The sequence below is a fragment of the Pimephales promelas genome, chromosome 11 (genome assembly GCF_988280905.1).
Source record: "Pimephales promelas chromosome 11, fPimPro1.hap1.1, whole genome shotgun sequence".
Classification (NCBI taxonomy): Eukaryota; Metazoa; Chordata; class Actinopteri; order Cypriniformes; family Leuciscidae; genus Pimephales; species Pimephales promelas.
The window spans coordinates 362,015-381,460 of NC_142779.1; the positions used below are offsets into that span (position 1 = coordinate 362,015).

The 19,446-nt window shown below is 39.7% G+C and overlaps 1 protein-coding gene across 2 annotated transcripts in view; it reads left to right on the forward strand.

The window, feature by feature from the left end:
• Positions 1-19,446, forward strand: part of stk32c (serine/threonine kinase 32C) — a 57,747-nt gene that overhangs the window by 6,021 nt on the left and 32,280 nt on the right. For both annotated transcript variants that reach the window (XM_089116708.1, XM_039649202.2), the window contains exon 2: positions 13,843-13,898. In XM_089116708.1, coding sequence (XP_088972834.1) covers positions 13,843-13,898 — 56 coding nt within the window. The remainder of the gene's footprint in view (positions 1-13,842; positions 13,899-19,446) is intronic.

Consider the following 19,446-nt stretch of genomic DNA (forward strand, 5'->3'; position numbering starts at 1 on the left):
CCCTTTAAGACTGGGATGTGTGTGTGTGTGTGTGTGTGTGTGTGTGTGTCGGGGGCTGAATGTGAAGGATGTTTTCTGTCTGGCGATATCAGATTAAGTTGAAACACACACACACACACACACGAGTTCCAATTAAAGCTGCTCGTTTGCAGCCGATCTTCACGTCAGACTCTGAGGAGGAAAGTGCTCTTCTGTTCTGGTTTCATGCGACCCGTGTGTGTGTGTGTGTGTGTGTGTGTGTGTGATGCTTTCATTAACGTCAGTCAATATAATAGAGATAAAGTATTCACCCTGGGTGAGATTGGCATTGCTAGACAGTTTCCTCTATTCTGTTGGATTATTGTCGACATCGTACAATTCGTCATCCATGAAAACACTCCGTTTCACTCCATAATGTGAGTTTAAGTGATCAAACGTAACCGTAGCGAAAGGAGGAGGCAGATGCTAAACCCATCTTTATTTGTAAAATAAATTAAAGTATTATATTTTAGTTCTGATAATTTAGTTTTTTAGGATTATTTACCTGATTATTTAGTTTTTTATTTTGTATTTTTAGGGGGTTTTATGGTACTAAATATTTAAACTTTATGGTCCATTTATTCACTTTTTGATGATAAATAAAAATTCCAACTCAAACTGTCATAAATGAAAGCTTTGGATCGCAGACGTAAGTTTGGACGACACTTGGCAGATTAATGCTGAAGAGTGGAAAAAAGTTACAGAATTTATTCTCATGAAAAACGCACTTTTTTTAACAAATGTATGAAATATGTTTTTCAAAAACACATTTTACTTTAAAACTGCAAGAAAACTAAAGCCATAAATCTAAAGCCAGTGTGTGTTCGACTGCAGTTCCATGCGCTTCCACTAGAGGAAACTCTCATTCATTTCCAATGCGCTCGTTTCTGACCGCAGGAGCACAAGCGGGACTATTTTAACCTTGTTGGATCCTGCCCACAGGTTTAGGGAAATACACTTTTAAAAGTAAAGCATTACAATATTGAGTTACTCACCAAAAAAGTATATAATTGCATTACTTAGTTATGTTTTATGGAAAGTAATGCATTACGTTACTTATGCGTTACTTTCCCCCGCCTTTTCTGGGCTTGCTTGTTTTTTTTTAATAACAACAACAAAAGTTGTAATTTTGGCAATTGTTAAGGCCCTTTCCCACTAAAAGTGAAGTGAATAATCCTCAGGCTGATGGGAATGCATATCTCCTCCTGTACAGTAGAGGGCGCCGCGAGAATAACACGCTTATTTCTAAATCTAATCTAAAGTCATTTTTGCTTATTTGTATGGTTGAATTAGATCACTGAAGGTCAGCAGGAAAGACTTTGGGTAATAAAGTGAGATTAAATACATAAAGTGTATTTGTGTAATTTATACAATTTTTGCATAAAATTCTGAGATTTTACTGTTTTCATTCATTTTGAGGAACACTGAATGTTTTCGTGCGAGTGAGACGAGTAAATGCATGATCGTATTTAGTCTAGAACTAAAATAACCATCGTTTACATTACACAACACACACACACTGCGAACACAACACCTCCTCGTGTCAATAAACGTAGGAAAAGTAACGCGCTACGTATTTAAAGTAACTACGATATTTTGTCGTAAATTGAAAAAGTAATCTGATTACATACCTCAAGTTACTTGTAATGAGTTACACACAACACTGCCATGATGTTTTGTGTGTTCATATAGCAAGTGCCAAAACCTTTACTAAGTTCGTACCATTCCGGGTTTTTGTTTTAATTACCAGAGGGTTAAAGAGAGTCCAAAACATTCATCAACTACAATTATTAATCTTCAGATTTGTGCTCTAAAAGGGACGTTAACTGGTCAAATCAACCATGGTTTATGATCGTCAAAACCCAGAACTGCATCTAATCGCTGGGTGTTGTAGATTTTATTAAACGTATACTCAAAACACTCATTAACTAAAGTATGCAACAACTCAAATAATCAGTGAAACCACTGCTAACGAACTCAAAGACCGAAGCAGAGCTCAACGCTTGTAAACACACACACACACACACACACACACAAGTCCTCGTTTAGAGGCGATGGAAGTGTGTGTTCCTCGTGTCTGCTATGTGGGCCACATTCCCACACGTGTTCCTGCTCTCCGGGATCTTCTCCTCCTCGTTAATGCTTCATCTCTCGCTCTCGTTAGGCATCTCCTGCGGATTGAGCGTGTGCTGAATACGTGTAATTACTGTTCTAATGGGGAGAATCTCATCATTCGCTGCGGCTGAGAGATCTTTGAGCTCGTTTGTCGCCTTTTTCAGATGTTTGTTAATATTATTAATAATTAGAAAAATTATACAATTAGCATTCCTTTATACTTTCACTATGTAACCTTGTGTGTGAGTGAGAGAGTGAGTGAGTGACCCTTTATTTAAATTGAATACAAAACGCTTTATTTAAAAGTGTTTCAAAGTTTTTTAAGCATATTGTGTCGTTAAGCTTGGAGTCAATTATTTTATTTGTGGTCATAACGCAATGAAACATCGGCCATGCTGTCGTACAAAGAAACTATGAAAGAAACCTAGAAATAAATCCTTCTTCTTCACAGCGAGTTTGAGGCGATGGTGAGCCGGAGAGGGAACTTCAGCAGGACTTTATGCAGATGAGAAACCAACAGTACAGAGACTTGGCAGGAAAACTGCAATAGTGTTGTTTAACATAAAGCTATTCAGCGAGGTTATGAGATCTCAGACGAAGCGCCCACACAGTCATTCAGATCTAATACAATCTGAGTATGTCTGGGAAATAATCAATTATTATTATTTTGGGTGGACAGAAATGTTTGTCTTTTATGTTGATTTTTTTTTTTTTGTTGTTGAATTTTTAGATATTTATAACATTTAAATAAGAAACAATTATTAAATTAATTTAGTTTGTGCTTAATACAAGAACACATAATCTGCCAATGGGGTCAGAAAAATCTTGTTTCTCCCTTTTAAGTGAATTAAGTCTCGCCATCCCTTGGTCTGAACACACACTTGTCTTGGTCTGAACACACACTTGTCTTGGTCTGAACACACACTTGTCTTGGTCTCAACATAGTCTTGGTCTCAACACACTCTGGTCTTGGTCTCGTCTTGGTCTGAACACACACTTGTCTTTTGGTCTGAACACACACTTGTCTTGGTCTCGTCTTGGTCTCAACACACACTTGTCTTGGTCTCAACACACTCTGGTCTTGGTCTCATCTTGGTCTCAACACACACTTGTCTTGGTCTCAACATATTGTCTTGGTCTCAACACACTCTGGTCTTGGTCTCATCTTGGTCTCAACACACACTTGTCTTGGTCTCAACACACTCTGGTCTTGGTCTCATCTTGGTCTCAACACACACTTGTCTTGGTCTCAACATATTGTCTTGGTCTCAACACACTCTGGTCTTGGTCTCATCTTGGTCTCAACACACACTGGTCTTGGTCTCATCTTGGTCTCAACACACACTTGTCTTGGTCTCAACATATTGTCTTGGTCTCAACACACTCTGGTCTTGGTCTCATCTTGGTCTCAACACACACTTGTCTTGGTCTCAACATATTGTCTTGGTCTCAACACACTCTGGTCTTGGTCTCATCTTGGTCTCAACACACACTGGTCTTGGTCTCATCTTGGTCTCAACACACACTTGTCTTGGTCTCAACATATTGTCTTGGTCTCAACACACTCTGGTCTTGGTCTCATCTTGGTCTCAACACACTCTGGTCTTGGTCTCATCTTGGTCTCAACACACACTTGTCTTGGTCTCAACATATTGTCTTGGTCTCAACACACTCTGGTCTTGGTCTCATCTTGGTCTCAACACACTCTGGTCTTGGTCTCATCTTGGTCTCAACACACACTTGTCTTGGTCTCAACACACTCTGGTCTTGGTCTCATCTTGGTCTCAACACACACTGGTCTTGGTCTCATCTTGGTCTCAACACACACTGGTCTTGGTCTCATCTTGGTCTCAACACACACTTGTCTTGGTCTCAACACACTCTGGTCTTGGTCTCATCTTGGTCTCAACACACACTGGTCTTGGTCTCATCTTGGTCTCAACACACACTTGTCTTGGTCTCAACACACTCTGGTCTTGGTCTTATCTTGGTCTCAACACACTTGTCTTGGTCTCAACACACTCTGGTCTTGGTCTCATCTTGGTCTCAACACACACTTGTCTTGGTCTCAACATTGTCTTGGTCTCAACACACTCTGGTCTTGGTCTCAACACACACGTGTCTTGGTCTCATCTTGGTCTGAACACACTCTGGTCTTGGTCTCATCTTGGTCTCAACACACACTTGTCTTGGTCTCAACATTGTCTTGGTCTGAACACACTCTGGTCTTGGTTTAAGTGCTCTTGACGACTACAACACTATTTTTTCTATATTTTTATTTTTATTTCAGTTGAAGTTGATTTAATTCAAGTATTTAATATTCAAGTGAGGGACGTTTTCTATCTTTAGCTGGTGTTAATAACTCTGTGTGATGGAGAGACACTAGTGGAGTCTCAGCGGACCCTCTTCAGCTCTCTCTCTCTCTCTCTCTCTCTCTGAATCCTGATCAATGATCGCATCTACACGAGTGTCCGTGAGGAACCGCCAGAACCCCAGCGGCTGCCTGGAGAATGGAGGAATTCAAACAGCATGAATTAATGATGTGCTAATGGTGTGGCAGGATTCGCGGGTCACACGTGTGAGTCGGCAGCCGGGCGGCTCGAGGTCCGGCACAGGTCGTGTGTGTGTGTGTGTGTGTGTGTGTGTGTGTGTGTGGAGCAGAAATGGGCGGACATCCGTCCCACTGCTTCAGTAAATCGGCTTTACTGACTAATTCAATCAGTGAGAAGTCTTATGACACACACACACACACACACACACCTCATGCTCTGACTGGCTTTCTTCTCTGTATGTCGCCTTCCTCAGACACTTGAGAAGTCAAGGTGAAAATTACTGCTGCATAATCGTCCTTTATTTGGTTTCGCTGGCTTGTTAAAGGAATATTTCATCATTTTCTCGTTTCTTTTTAAACTCGTATGAAGCACTTATAGAGATATTTATGAGACCAATAACAGGTGACGATGTATAAATATCAATCGGTGAATTTGATAAATCTTGTGTGCTGTATTTGAAGTATTAGCCTATGTATGAAGGCACATCTCCACCACAGACGATCTCATAATCTGACCTTTATCTCATTTCTGACTAAACATTTTGATACGATTTTGACTGTCATAAGTAAGTATGATTTATGTCATAATTTTGACTTTTTATTCTCATGCCTTCAATTTAGTATATCAATTAAAATTTTGTCAATGTTTGGCCTTAATCTCATAATGTTGATTTAGTATGTCATCATTTTGACTTTATCTCATAATTATGATTCATTTGATGTCGCCGTTGAGGTTATTTGGTCACTCCGCAGTCTTGCAGCTGTAGTTGCTGGTGTAGTTTGAGTCTGCCGGCGTGAAGCTAAAATAAACTGGCCTGAGATCGATGCGCTGGACGCCGTGTCTCTCGTGAAGCGAGTGGATGGAGGACATCAAAGCCCAGGCCATTTATCGATCTCAGCCCTGATATTTACAGCAGCGCTCCAGTCTAATGCAATCACACAATCTGACTACACTGCACACATAGTGTTTCCAAATATCCAAACATTCTTAAATCAACATGCATAGCTTTGTATTGTCATTCAACTGTACATTGAGAGTGCACATATCAACGAAATTCCACTGGCTCAGAAAAATATAATAAAAAAAGCTAATAAAATATAATACTAAACGCAGTTTGACTGCAGCATATAAATATTAATATTGCACATGGTAATTGGCGGCATATAAAACCCTTTTTTAAATGCAGTGTTTGATGTAATGCTCTTTTTGTCGTTTGAAGATGAAAGGGAACGGTGTGTCACTGTCAATTATAAACACACGTTCTTCCTGTGGCTTTAATAGAACGTTCCTGCTACTCGTCTTCATTCTCAATGTAACATTAATGTGCAGCTTTCATGGAATGTTTTTTGTGAAATGTTTCAGAACGTTCCGAGAACATTCAAAAGTAACGTTCTCATAATCTTTGAAGAATGATACAATGTTCCATTGTTTAAAAAGCGGAATGCTTTGAACTTTCAGAGAACAGAAATGATGTTCATAACTCTTCACGTGGTGGTCAAAAATGACAACAACAACAAAAATAATGAATTCAATCAAGGAATGTACTATATTTTAGTTTTGATGATGTTTTTATTTAATATTTTGTATTTTGGGGGGGATTTTATGGTACTACATTATATTAACCCTGTATTTAAAATCCATTTATTCACTTTTTGAGCATAGACCTGAAAATGACATGTCCAGCTTAAACTGGTAAATCTTGAACGCTCAGACGCGAGTTTGATCTCTTGGTAGATTATTGTTAAGTGAAAAAAGTTTTAAAAAGGAACCTTAAAGTTACAGAATTTTAAATGTATTGTTATGAAAAATGCACAAAAATACTATTGAAATTTTTTTTATATGAAATTCAAAAACACGTTTTATGTGACTGTGAGAAAATCAAAGCCATAAATCTAAACGAGCTTCAAATTTGACCTTTATCTCAAAAATAAGCGTTCAGTGAGTGTGTTTGCCCGCAGTACCAAACGCTTCCACTAGAGGAAACTCTCATTCATTTACAATGCGGCATTTTTGTGACTCATTTCAAGTGTGACTTTTTTTTTTTCAGGACCATTTAACCCTTTTTTGTGTGTGTTCACATAGCCAGTGCTAAAACCTTTACCAAGTTTCCGATTTTAGAAATAGAGGGAAGATTAGTAAAGTGTTTTTGTGTGCTGCTGTATAGGTCATGTTTGCTTTAGAATCTTCATGTTGCCTTTAAGAGTGAATGATCATATAATCATATGAAAGTGGAGATATTAAAGTGAGGTGGAAAGAGTGTGAAATGAGCAGCTAAAGTGTGTTAAATGAGCCCGAGTGTTTTCTAATGACACACACATCCAGCGCTCTGTGTTCTCCGTGACATTTTAATTCTCAGCAGCACATCTTTATATATATGCAGAGAGAACATAGCCAGGCTTGCAGTGGACTTGTGAGTTCTCATCCATATTCAGTGTGTTTTGAAAGCGCTCATTAAACTGCACGAGTCCTTCAGCGCACGGACAGAAAACAATGAGAGCCGCTCTATTAATGATAGTAATTTGAGTAAACAAAGACTCAGACTTATAGATTTATATGTGTGGAAATTCAGACTCGACAGTGGAGAGATGAATGCATTGATTTAGTCGTTGCTCTGCTGATCTGGGTCAACATGCACGGCAGAAATCAGGATCTGTGTGGCGTTCGTTTTTCATCTGAACATTCTCTTCTTATTTGGACTTTTTATCTCGATTCTGAACATTTTGTTGTGATTTTGACTCTCATAAGTAGCTATGATTTAGGATGTGACATCTCAATTCTGTCATAATTTCGACATTTGTCATCATTTTGACTTTTTAGTCTCATATTGTACCTTAAATTTAGTATATGAATTTATTTATTTTTCTATCATAACTTTGATTTAGTATGTCAAAATCTTGACTTTACCTCATAATTTTGATATTTTGTCACAATTTAAATTGATTTCAATTCAGTTTATTTAATTATTTTGGTTTAGTATGTCATAATTTTCACTTAACCTCATAATTTTGTCAATTTTTATATTTTGTCAATTTCAACTTTTTATCTCCTAATGCTGACTGTCATAGTTTCAACATTTTTTCATAATTTTGAGTTCATCTCATAACTTTAAAATATCATGATGATTTGACGCGACTGAGTTAGTGTTGTGATGGGGTTAGGGTCGTGATGGGGTCAGTGTCATGATGGGCTCAGTGTCATGATGGGGTTAGGGTCGTGATGGGCTCAGTGTCATGATGGGGTCAGTGTCATGATGGGGTTAGGGTCGTGATGGGGTTAGGGTCATGAGGGGGTTAGGGTCGTGATGGGCTCAGTGTCATGATGGGGTCAGTGTCATGATGGGGTTAGGGTCGTGATGGGGTTAGGGTCGTGATGGGGTTAGGGTCATGAGGGGGTTAGGGTCATGATGGGCTCAGTGTCATGATGGGGTTAGGGTCGTGATGGGGTCAGTGTCATGATGGGGTTAGGGTCGTGATGGGGTTAGGGTCGTGATGGGGTCAGTGTCATGATGGGCTCAGTGTCATGATGGGGTTAGGGTCGTGATGGGGTTAGGGTCATGAGGGGGTTAGGGTCGTGATGGGCTCAGTGTCATGATGGGGTCAGTGTCATGATGGGCTCAGTGTCGTGATGGGGTTAGGGTCGTGATGGGCTCAGTGTCATGATGGGGTCAGTGTCGTGATGGGGTTAGGGTCGTGATGGGGTCAGTGTCATGATGGGCTCAGTGTCGTGATGGGGTTAGGGTCATGATGGGGTCAGTGTCATGATGGGCTCAGTGTCGTGATGTGGTTAGGGTCGTGATGGGCTCAGTGTCATGATGGGGTTAGGGTCATGAGGGGGTTAGGGTCGTGATGGGCTCAGTGTCATGATGGGGTCAGTGTCATGATGGGCTCAGTGTCGTGATGGGGTTAGGGTCGTGATGGGCTCAGTGTCATGATGGGGTCAGTGTCGTGATGGGGTTAGGGTCGTGATGGGGTCAGTGTCATGATGGGCTCAGTGTCGTGATGGGGTTAGGGTCATGATGGGGTCAGTGTCATGATGGGCTCAGTGTCGTGATGTGGTTAGGGTCGTGATGGGCTCAGTGTCATGATGGGGTTAGGGTCATGATGGGCTCAGTGTCATGATGGGGTCAGTGTCATGATGGGGTTAGGGTCATGATGGGGTTAGGGTCGTGATGGGGTTAGGGTCGTGATGGGCTCAGTGTCATGATGGGGTCAGTGTCATGATGGGGTTAGGGTCATGATGGGGTTAGGGTCGTGATGGGGTTAGGGTCGTGATGGGCTCAGTGTCATGATGGGGTCAGTGTCATGATGGGGTCAGTGTCATGATGGGGTTAGGGTCGTGATGGGCTCAGTGTCATGATGGGCTCAGTGTCATGATGGGGTTAGGGTCGTGATGGGGTTAGGGTCATGATGGGGTTAGGGTCGTGATGGGGTCAGTGTCATAATGGGGTCAGTGTCATGACGGAGTTAGTGTCGTGATGGGGTTAAGGTTGTGATGGGGTCAGTGTCATGATGGGGTTAGGGTCGTGATGGGGTTAGGGTCGTGATGGGGTCAGTGTCATGATGGGCTCAGTGTCGTGATGGGGTTAGGGTCGTGATGGGGTCAGTGTCATGATGGGCTCAGTGTCATGATGGGGTTAGTGTCGTGATGGGGTCAGTGTCGTGATGGGGTCAGTGTCGTGATGGGGTTAGTGTCGTGATGGGGTTAGTGTCGTGATGGGGTTAGTGTCGTGATGGGGTTAGGGTCGTGATGGGCTCAGTGTCATGATGGGGTTAGGGTCGTGATGGGGTCAGTGTCATGATGGGCTCAGTGTCATGATGGGGTTAGTGTCGTGATGGGATTAGTGTCGTGATGGGGTTAGGGTCGTGATGGGGTTAGTGTCGTGATGGGGTTAGGGTCATGATGGGGTTAGGGTCGTGATGGGGTTAGGGTCATGATGGGGTTAGTGTCGTGATGGGGTTAGGGTCATGATGGGGTTAGGGTCGTGATGGGGTCAGTGTCGTGATGGGGTTAGTGTCGTGATGGGGTTAGGGTCATGATGGGATTAGTGTCGTGATGGGGTTAGGGTCGTGATGGGGTTAGTGTCGTGATGGGGTTAGGGTCATGATGGGGTTAGGGTCATGATGGGATTAGTGTCGTGATGGGGTTAAGGTTGTGATGGTGTCGTGATGTAGTGTTGTGTGAGTCTGCTGTTGGTGTTTCTGCAGTCGTATCGTATCGATCATCATGAGATTCTGGAGCTCGTGGTGTCTGTCTCTCTCTCTCCGGGGACGAGGGATGTTTCAGAGCCAGACTTTGTGTCGTCTGCCTTCAGACTGTTTGATTTACGGAGGGACATTTTTTGCTTCTTCTGCACATTAGGTTGATTTTTCTCTCATGAAGTTCTGCTTCAGGCCCAACCAAAGACTTTTACAGTATATGAAGCTCTAAAGACTCTACTGTACTGACGCTACTGTATTTGATGAATCATTGATTCTGACTCTTATATTCGGGTTCATCAATCTGAAGTCGCTCTACTATATAAAGCTGGACGATGACATCACACTTTTCTCCAGATAAAATATGAAATATCACTTTCTTAAGTAGGACTATGGCAGTATTTTCTTCTGTAAACACACTTTGTTGCATTATTCTCCTGTTATCCTGTTAAGCGCCTCTGAAACTCTGTGTTGTAAAGCCGACTCGACTAAAGCGCTGTAGAAATAATAATAAAGCTGAGTTGTTCTGATGATGTTGATGGCGTTCCTCATGTGATCTCGAGCCACTGCGCTTCAGATTACCCATCATGCATCAGTGCAGCGCTGTTTGAGCCCTGGAGCCGTTTCTGCCCTTGATTGTGATTAATAAGGAAAAGCTTATGAAAATTGCATAATCTCTTTTTGCATAATTAATGCCAAACGATGACAGCATCTCCCAAAACAAACAAGTCATGTATTCAGAGAGACGGTGTTCGCTTCGGGAGATTCGAGAACGTCTGCATCACGTTTACTGTGTGATGATCCTCCTCTTCCTCAGTGTTTCTGTCCGTTTCCCAGCATACACATATAAATGTCCTTAAATCAGGGTGCGTTTACTGGAGAAGGAGTGTGTATAATTTATATTTCTGGCTACTGTAGTGTGTTGAGGCCTGTTGTCAGTAGGCAGAGGTGTGTGTGTGTGTGTGTGTGTGGGATGAGATGGACCTCCGACAGGAACGGACACTAATGACTTCCTGTCTGTGTTTTTTCTGCCCACGAACACTGAACCGCTGTCGGGAAATAAGCCAAAGCTTCAGCGAGATCATATCCTAAAATATAGATATACTCAAAGTCAACATGAAACTACACGTCACTTTCAGAAAGTTGTTTTTGCTTTTGGTGATGTGCATGTTTCGGATATTATACCTTTCTAGAAGTCTTTTATCATGCAACATTAAATCCTTTAAATATTTGTTATTCTTAATATTTTTATTCATTCAAATTTATACACGTTTCACAACACGCATTAATATCATAACATGTAATTGTTTATATCTTAATATCTTCATGCATTTATCAGATTTACACAGATTTGCTATATAGTATATTTGCCTTTACATTCATGAACATGCTGTAAAAAATTTATGGTAAAACACTGTAAAAACTGCTATGGTGAAATGGACCATTTTAATTGGTTAATAGAAAGTTTTGTTACTTATACGGTAAATAACTGTGATAGATCGAACTTTACATTTAATGTAATTTTACAGTGAAATAAATTGACAGTTTTATGAAATAAAAAAGAACAAGTTATTGTAGAATTTAAACTATTTTTTAAACTATTTTGGGGGGAATATCCACGATTAATAGGTCTATTAATAGGTCTTAAATAAACATTATCAGATAGTTAAATACGTTTTTTTGCTTAATGTTCCTTGCTACCTCATTATTTTTTTACGGTAAATTTCTGGCAACCACGGCTACTGTTTTTTTACCGTAAATGTAACAGATTTTTCTACAATGAGAGTGTATATTATATATAATGTTGAAGAGATTGCTGGACGTTATATCTTGCGGCGAGATCGTCTTCATCAGTGTTATTGTTGGCTCTGGGATCCATTAGCAGGCGACTGGGAATCTTCATCATCACCCGTCTGACATCTGCTGACTCACACCAGCGGAAAACAGAACAATATTAAATATAATATAAAGCTGCAGCTGTTATCCGTGTGTGTGTGTGTGGAGAAGATGGTTGATGTGTAATATCTCTGTAACTGTCAGATAAAAGCAGGGTTTATTGCATATTCTGGGAACAGAAGCGTACCGACGCTGATTACGTTCCAGCGAACAAATGGCTAAACGTTGTTAGTCATCAGAATGGCTGCTGTTTTTATTTAGTCTTTTTAAGTCTGATAACGCGACGCCAGACTTCCCACACACACTCCGTCACACAGCCAAGAACTGCACAAACACACACTCTACACCAATATGAAACAACATGAAACACACACACACACACACACGCTAGAGTCATACTAAAGAACATGAAACACACACTATAGACGTATACTAAAGAACATGAAACCCGAATAACGCTGCACATGTTTATTTTCTTACACTTGTAGGCGATGTTCACAATCTTACGCTGCTCACGCGGCTCTTTATGGTTTTACCTCCATACGCTTTATACATAACCCATAAACCGGTTGAAGAATGAGCTGCTGGGAGTCTTTAGACCGACTCGACACACACACTCACATCTCCTCTTCAGAAGTGACCTGGGGCGTCCTCTCAAGTGTGTGTGTGTGTAAGAGAGAGAGAATGCTGTTAGAAAGAAGCGCATTAAGCCATTAGTGGAGCGAAGCTGCTTCTGGACTCTATTCATCATCTCTGCTTCGACATTTGAGACGGAAAACATGTTTTTGGAGCACAAGATTCACAGCAGTGTTATCGTTAAATACAGATCTAATGAAATAAATCTCTTAATGCATCTCAGAGTGGCTTAATTTAGCTCCACGTAATTAAGTTAAGACTCCAGTCGTTTACAGCGCTAGTTAATGCGTGAGATATGCAGACAGAATCATAATAATGCGATTGTTGTGTTGATGTGTGTTTCTGCTGACTTGAGAAAGGTTAAATCGATGAGCTGGTTTTCTCATGACCACACACACACACACACACACACGCGCACACACTGGAGTTTTTTATGACCTGAAGTATTGATTGACAGTTTTGCTTTAATCAGACGTTCACTCTCTCTTCACTTTCTAACGTATTATTCAGCTCTCAACGCTTCATATTTATAGAAGCCCATTTACACCTCAAAAGAAATAATCATGCTTTGGTAAATCATAATTTACCATAAATTATGACATATATTTTACTTAAGTCAATTTCGTCTTAGTATGTCATAATTTTGACTTTTACGAATCTCGAATCTCGAAAACGAATCTCATTTTTTGTCAGAATTGTTTTAATTGACGTCATAATTTTGACTTTTCAATTTCAACTTTTCATATGTATCCATGTCATACTTCATACTATTCACAATAATTTCAAAGTAGTATGTCATAATTTTGTCATAATTTCAACACTTTATATCACCATTTTGGCTGTCACATTTTCACATGTCATAAAATGTCTATATTTTTGAAAATTGTCTAAATTATGTCTAAATTTTAAGTCAAAATTAACATAAAATGATGACAGTCAAAATTTGTGAAATTGGTCATTTTATGTCATAATTTTGACTCTCATGATTTCAACTTTGTTGCAATTTTGACATTTTGCCTATTTTGAGTGTCATAATTTCAATTTTATAATTTCAAATTTTGACCGTCATAAAACTGACCAGATGTCTAAATCATGATAAGTCAACATTAACATAAAATTGTGAAAAGATGACAGTCGAAATGATTAGTCAAAATTCTCATCATTTCAATTGACTCGATGTATGTATAATTTAAATATTTTATGACAGTGGAAATAAGCTGAAATTGACAATCAGAATAATGACATAAAATGTTGAAATTATGACAATCAAATCATTTTGACTTTGTTATAATTTTATCATTATTTCGGTGTGTCATAATTTCAACTTTATCATAATTTTGATATTTTATGTCATAATTTGGACTGTTTTAATTGAGAGGTTATCAACATGACGTTTCCTTCATTAATGTCGTTTCGTCTCTCCTTTGCAGTGACTTTCGATCACTTCCAGATCCTGCGCGCCATCGGGAAAGGCAGCTTCGGGAAGGTAAGAGGACGTTCACACACTCGTCCCACTGCACTAATGAACAGATGATGAACGCGTCACATGACCTACAGTGAGTACAGTAGGAACGCCACAGTCGCTCGGCACCCTGGGTAATTCTGCTTCTCTAATTACCCTGTGCTCTTCTTATCTGAAAGCGGGCCGCGTCGAGATTTACCGCTTAAGAAGGCCTCAAGTAATTACAAATGAATTTTTCCATTAATCTGGACCGTAGCGGTTAATTAATTTACGGCGCGTGTGTCGTGTGAGATGTATCCTCTGAACGACCCGAGAAACACCATCTGCCAGAATCAGAATCCAGATCTCCTCAAGTGAAGAGAAGGACCAGTAATGGACCAGTTTGGGGGTTTGTAATGTTTTAAAGTCGCACTGTTTTGTCTCATGATGCCAAAGTTTGCACTGAGATCTCCATTAAGTCTCATTAGGAATTTCTGAGCAATAACTTTCATGGTAATATGAATATTCAGTCAAACCAGCATTATTCAGACTCCTTCATCATCATCATCATCATCAGTTTATTGGCTGTAGTTTGGAGAACGGTGATAATATGAGCAAATCAGTGTTTGATATTTGACTGGTTTTGTCTGTCCTTCTGTTGGACTCTCTCACACACACACACACACACACACGCTCACACACACACACACACACACACATGAGTTATGTTGAATATCTGTCAGCTGTTCAATTGAACTCCACAATTAGAGAATACCAGTATAGCTCAACCAGTGACCAAGCAATGCTTCATGTTGTTGAGTGTGTGTGTGTGTAAAGAGCATTAGCGATTACTGAATTTTCATGAATTTTCAACTTTGTTATAGTTTCAAAAACAGATGTCATCATTTTGGCTTAGTCTTATCAACCGTCATAAAATGTCTAAATTATATATACATCGTTGAAATTGACCAAATGTCTAAATTATGATATATTTGAAATTAAAATGAATGTTGGATAATTCCAGCTTTGCTCAGAGTAACACACCGATCAGCCTTCATCTTCTCGCGAGGAGCAGGTCTGCTGTCAGTACAGTGTGTGTGTGTGACTGGATATGATATTGTCTCATCACACACACACACACACACTAATAACAGGAGAATAGCGTGATTTCTGCGTGCCCGCTCAGTTTGAGGATGTGACGAGGACCTCGTGGTGCGTTTAATTGGAGAGTGTTTTTATCCGATTAACTTCCCATTGCTTCTGTCATTATTAATGCCCGTTTGAGCGGCCATAACTTCATATTCCCATGGGGAACACTCACCAAATTCTGCAAGCATGAAGGGTGTGTGGCTAATTGCATTTGATGTCATTTGGAGATTAATGGGATGTATGGTTGCCTAGTAACTAGAAGTTAACTGTGCTGAGTTGAAGAGAGAGTTTTGTTCAGACGGGCAAGCGTGGTAAAAAACGTGGTAACCATGGTAAATGTGGTAAACGTGGTAAATGTGGTAACCGTGGTAAATGTGATAAATGTGGTAACCGTGGTAACCGTGATAAACGTGGTAAATGTGTGAAATGTGGTAACCGTGATAAATGTGGTAACCGTGGTAAATATGGTAACCGTGGTAACCGTGATAAACGTGATAAATGTGTTGCTGTTCTGGTGATGCGTGAGGATCTCGGGTCAGTGCACAGAAGGCGGATCATCTTCCTCCGTGTTTCTGTCTCGGTTTTCCAGCACAAACATCTCAACATCAAAATTACAAATTAAGTTTTGATTTCTGAAAAAATTAAGTGAGTTTTTGCTTAAAATAAGAAAAAATATCTGCCAATAATGGGAAATATATACATATATATAGGGCTGTGCAACGATTAATCGCGATTATTCGCATCCAAAATGAAAGTTTGTTTACATATGTGTGTTTACTGCGTATAATTATTTTGTATATTTAAATACTCGCACATGTATGTGTATAGTATTTAAGATATAGAAAATATTTATATTTACATATAAATTATGTATAAATATATATATATATATATATATATATATATATAAACATACAAAATTATTAAACACAGTACACACACATCATATATATTATATAAACACACTTTTATTTCAGATGCGATTGATTGTGACTGTTCAGCCCAAGTTTCTTTTGTATATTGTGGGAGATGCATGTTGATTTAAGAATCTTTAAATATTTGAGCTGTAAAACAGAAACACAGAGGAAGAAGATCAGTTTATGATGTGAAGATGTTTGCGAGATGATTTTCACAGTGACACGCTTGATAAAGGACTGGTGATGATGCGGTGGTCTGCTAACGTTGGGCCGGTGTGTGTGATTGAGCTCCAGTTCTGACCCGATCTGAGGGCATTTGTTTCCCGGCTGGCGTCTGAGACCTGTCGTGGTGTGTGTGTGTGTGAGACGGGACACACTCGTGCTGTGATGTGATGTCTGTGTGTGTGTGTGACGGGACACACTCCTGTGGAGACGCTCAGCCGGAGGCCGTCAGGAGGATTATATTTCCCAGTCGCGGTGAGATTGTAATGAGTCGAGCCGTTCCAGGGCAACAGGACGACTGCTTTCCTTCCTCTGAGCTCATGTGACCCGTCCGGCTCGGAGCCTTTCACACACGACTGAAGGTCACAATCTTAGATTCTGTTTTTAACATCGCAACTCGAACACAACAAATCAAAACTGTGCAGAACAGGAGAACTGAATTCATCTGAAATTGTGAATGTTTAAGGATTAGAAACCTCACTCTAATAAACACTGGGTTTAAAACAACCCTGCTTTCAACCCAAGGGCTGGGTAAATATAGGACACAACGCATGTTGGGTTCATTTTACCCAGCAAATTGAGTTGTTTATTTAACCCAGCATAGTTGAATCATCTTTACTATTCGTTTTTTAAACTTCATACATGAATGGATGTGCACGAATTAACTTAAATCCTCTAAACTTTTTTAAAACACCCCACACAACCACTGGCTTGCATGATAATTCCTTTATTTTCAATCATACGGTATATTACATAATTTAATATACATATCGCAAACATTTAAGATCATTTAACACATATTAGAAGCATTTTGACGGAGCTGCACAGCTCTCTCCTGAAGAGCCCTAGAAATAACTCAATCCCTGGGTTATTACGTCTGACCCAGGATCTGGGAAACAGTCACATTCACCTCAGAAAAGCTTTTACTGAATGGGAATATGTCTATACTTATGGTATATAACGTTACATCTTATAAACTGAATAGTTAGCTAACTATAAGAATAATAAAGTAAATATATGCACCTATCGTATTTATATTATACATGTTCTTCAATATTAATTTAGCCTATATTTGAAGTTTTTTTTTTATTGTTTTATTTTAGATTGTTTATATATCCAAATTAATCAATACTGAATCGAAATTGAAGTCTGAATTGAATGGAATTAGAAATTTGTGAAATTTTGAAATGGAACAAACGTTTTCATCTGTGATGATGATGATGATGATGATGATGATGATGATGTCTTTGATATAACTCTAACTAAATCAGGCGTAGTTGCGTGTGATCCTCCACATGTCCTCCGTCACGCTCGTCTGGTCCTCGCTCTCCTCATCCGTGTTACAGGAAGTGCTGTTGGAGGTCAGCTTGCGTCTCAGCCCACAATCGGCGTCTTTAATTGTTTGGTTTCTCAGTTTGTGTGTGTGGGATGATAGCGACTCTCTCTCTCTCTCTCTCTCTCTCTCTCAAGATTCAAATAGCTTTATTGGCATGGTGAAAGAAATCTTTACATTGCCAAAACATTCATAATAAAAATAAATAAACAAAAATAAAGTAGTTTTTTCCATGGAAATAAACATTGCAATAAAAATGTTAAATCTCCTCATATTTACATAGTGTCTCTAGGCGTGTAGTTTGTAGCAAGGCTCTTTCTTCATGACAGGTTTGAGCTCCACACACACACACACACACACACACACACATTGGGAGTTTATCCAGATTAGATTTCTGAAGTCTTTCTGAAAAGGGGATAGGAAGTGTCTCTAATGTTTGTATATTTGGGGCCGGATGTGAAAAAGTGAAGCTCTGTTTCCACTTGTTTCTTTGTGCATTTAGGGCATGTGTGTGTGTGTGTGTGTGTGTGTGTGTACATGCTCAGGACTTTGCTCTGTTTCGGGCCGCTCACTTTACTCAAGTTACCTTCTCTCTCTCTTTATGTTTTTTGCAAATAAAGCCTTTAACGTGTTCTTCTCTCCGTCTTTTTTTCATCTGCACTTCTGCCCTTTAATTTTTAATTTCCAGCCAATCGCAGGCCTCCGGGCGAGCGCAGACGAGCTGTTCAGATGCTGGATGAATGATGTGTTTTGCTATTTGTGTTGTAAGTGCTCGGTTTCCCGCCCCTCGTCACTAAAGATGGAGAGAAAACTGATTTACATAGGAGGGAATGATTTGTCTTTGTCACTCAGACTCATCCGTGTTTGGAAACATCAGCGCTCAGGGTTATAGTTCAGAGGAAAACACGGCGCTTCTTCCAGTCTGATGTTTCAATCCAATCCCCTAAAGCAATTCTGGAGATTCATGAGGAAATATTATTCTGCTGTAAAGAGTCTGTTTGGAGACAAGAGGCCTTGTTGGGATTGAAATGCATTCTTATAGGCCTCGATAGTCCAACGGCCTTTAACATCCATGGAATATTTCCATTCACATCACCGTTTTCCAGTGCAAATATATAAATACATTCACTGGAAATGCAAATAATAACAAGTGTTGTCGGAAAACGTCAAAATGAAGCGACTTTACTTTCAATACAGGAACAAATATCTGCCAAGGGAATCTTGTTTTCCCTTTGAAATGCGTTTATTTTCCATTGGCTGATATTTGTTCTTGTTTTAAGTCACTTAATTTTTAATAAAGTTTCCAGTAAACAAGACTTAATATCTTCAGTCATTCGGCTTTTTCTCCAGTAATGTGTCTTGATTTAAGAATGTTTCGACATTAATGCTGGAAAACGAGACCGAAACACCGAGGGAGATTTGTTCTATTATTAAAATGTTCTTTAAGAACAAAACGGTTCTTTTCAGGATGGTACTTTGCTGAAAGGTTCTTTGGGGAACCAGAAGTGGTTCGGCAACACTTTACAGTACGGTCTTATCTATTAACCTTTGTTATTGCATGAACTAACAATGAGCAATTTTTATTTAAACACAGCTGCTCATTGTTTGTTCATGTTCATTGTTAATGTTAACAAACACAACCTCTGATTTAAATAATGTATTAGTAAATGTTGAAATGAACCTCAACTGTGATTAATGAAGTATTTAACGAATGAAACCTTGTTGTAAAGTGTTACTGAAGGTTCCTCTATGGCATCAGTGCCAAAAAGCTCTTTATTTTTCAGTGTAAGACTGAAGCGGTGTGTGAGTTCGTCTGCAGCTCTCGGGTTTATATCCGTTAGACGTCTTGCTCTATCAGCAGTTGTGTGACCCAGAAACCCAACACTTGATACGAGTCTCCTGTAGATTGAACAGAGTTTTCTCTCGGCTGGGTCTGGCCTACCAGAAGCTTTGTGACAACAATGGATAGAGC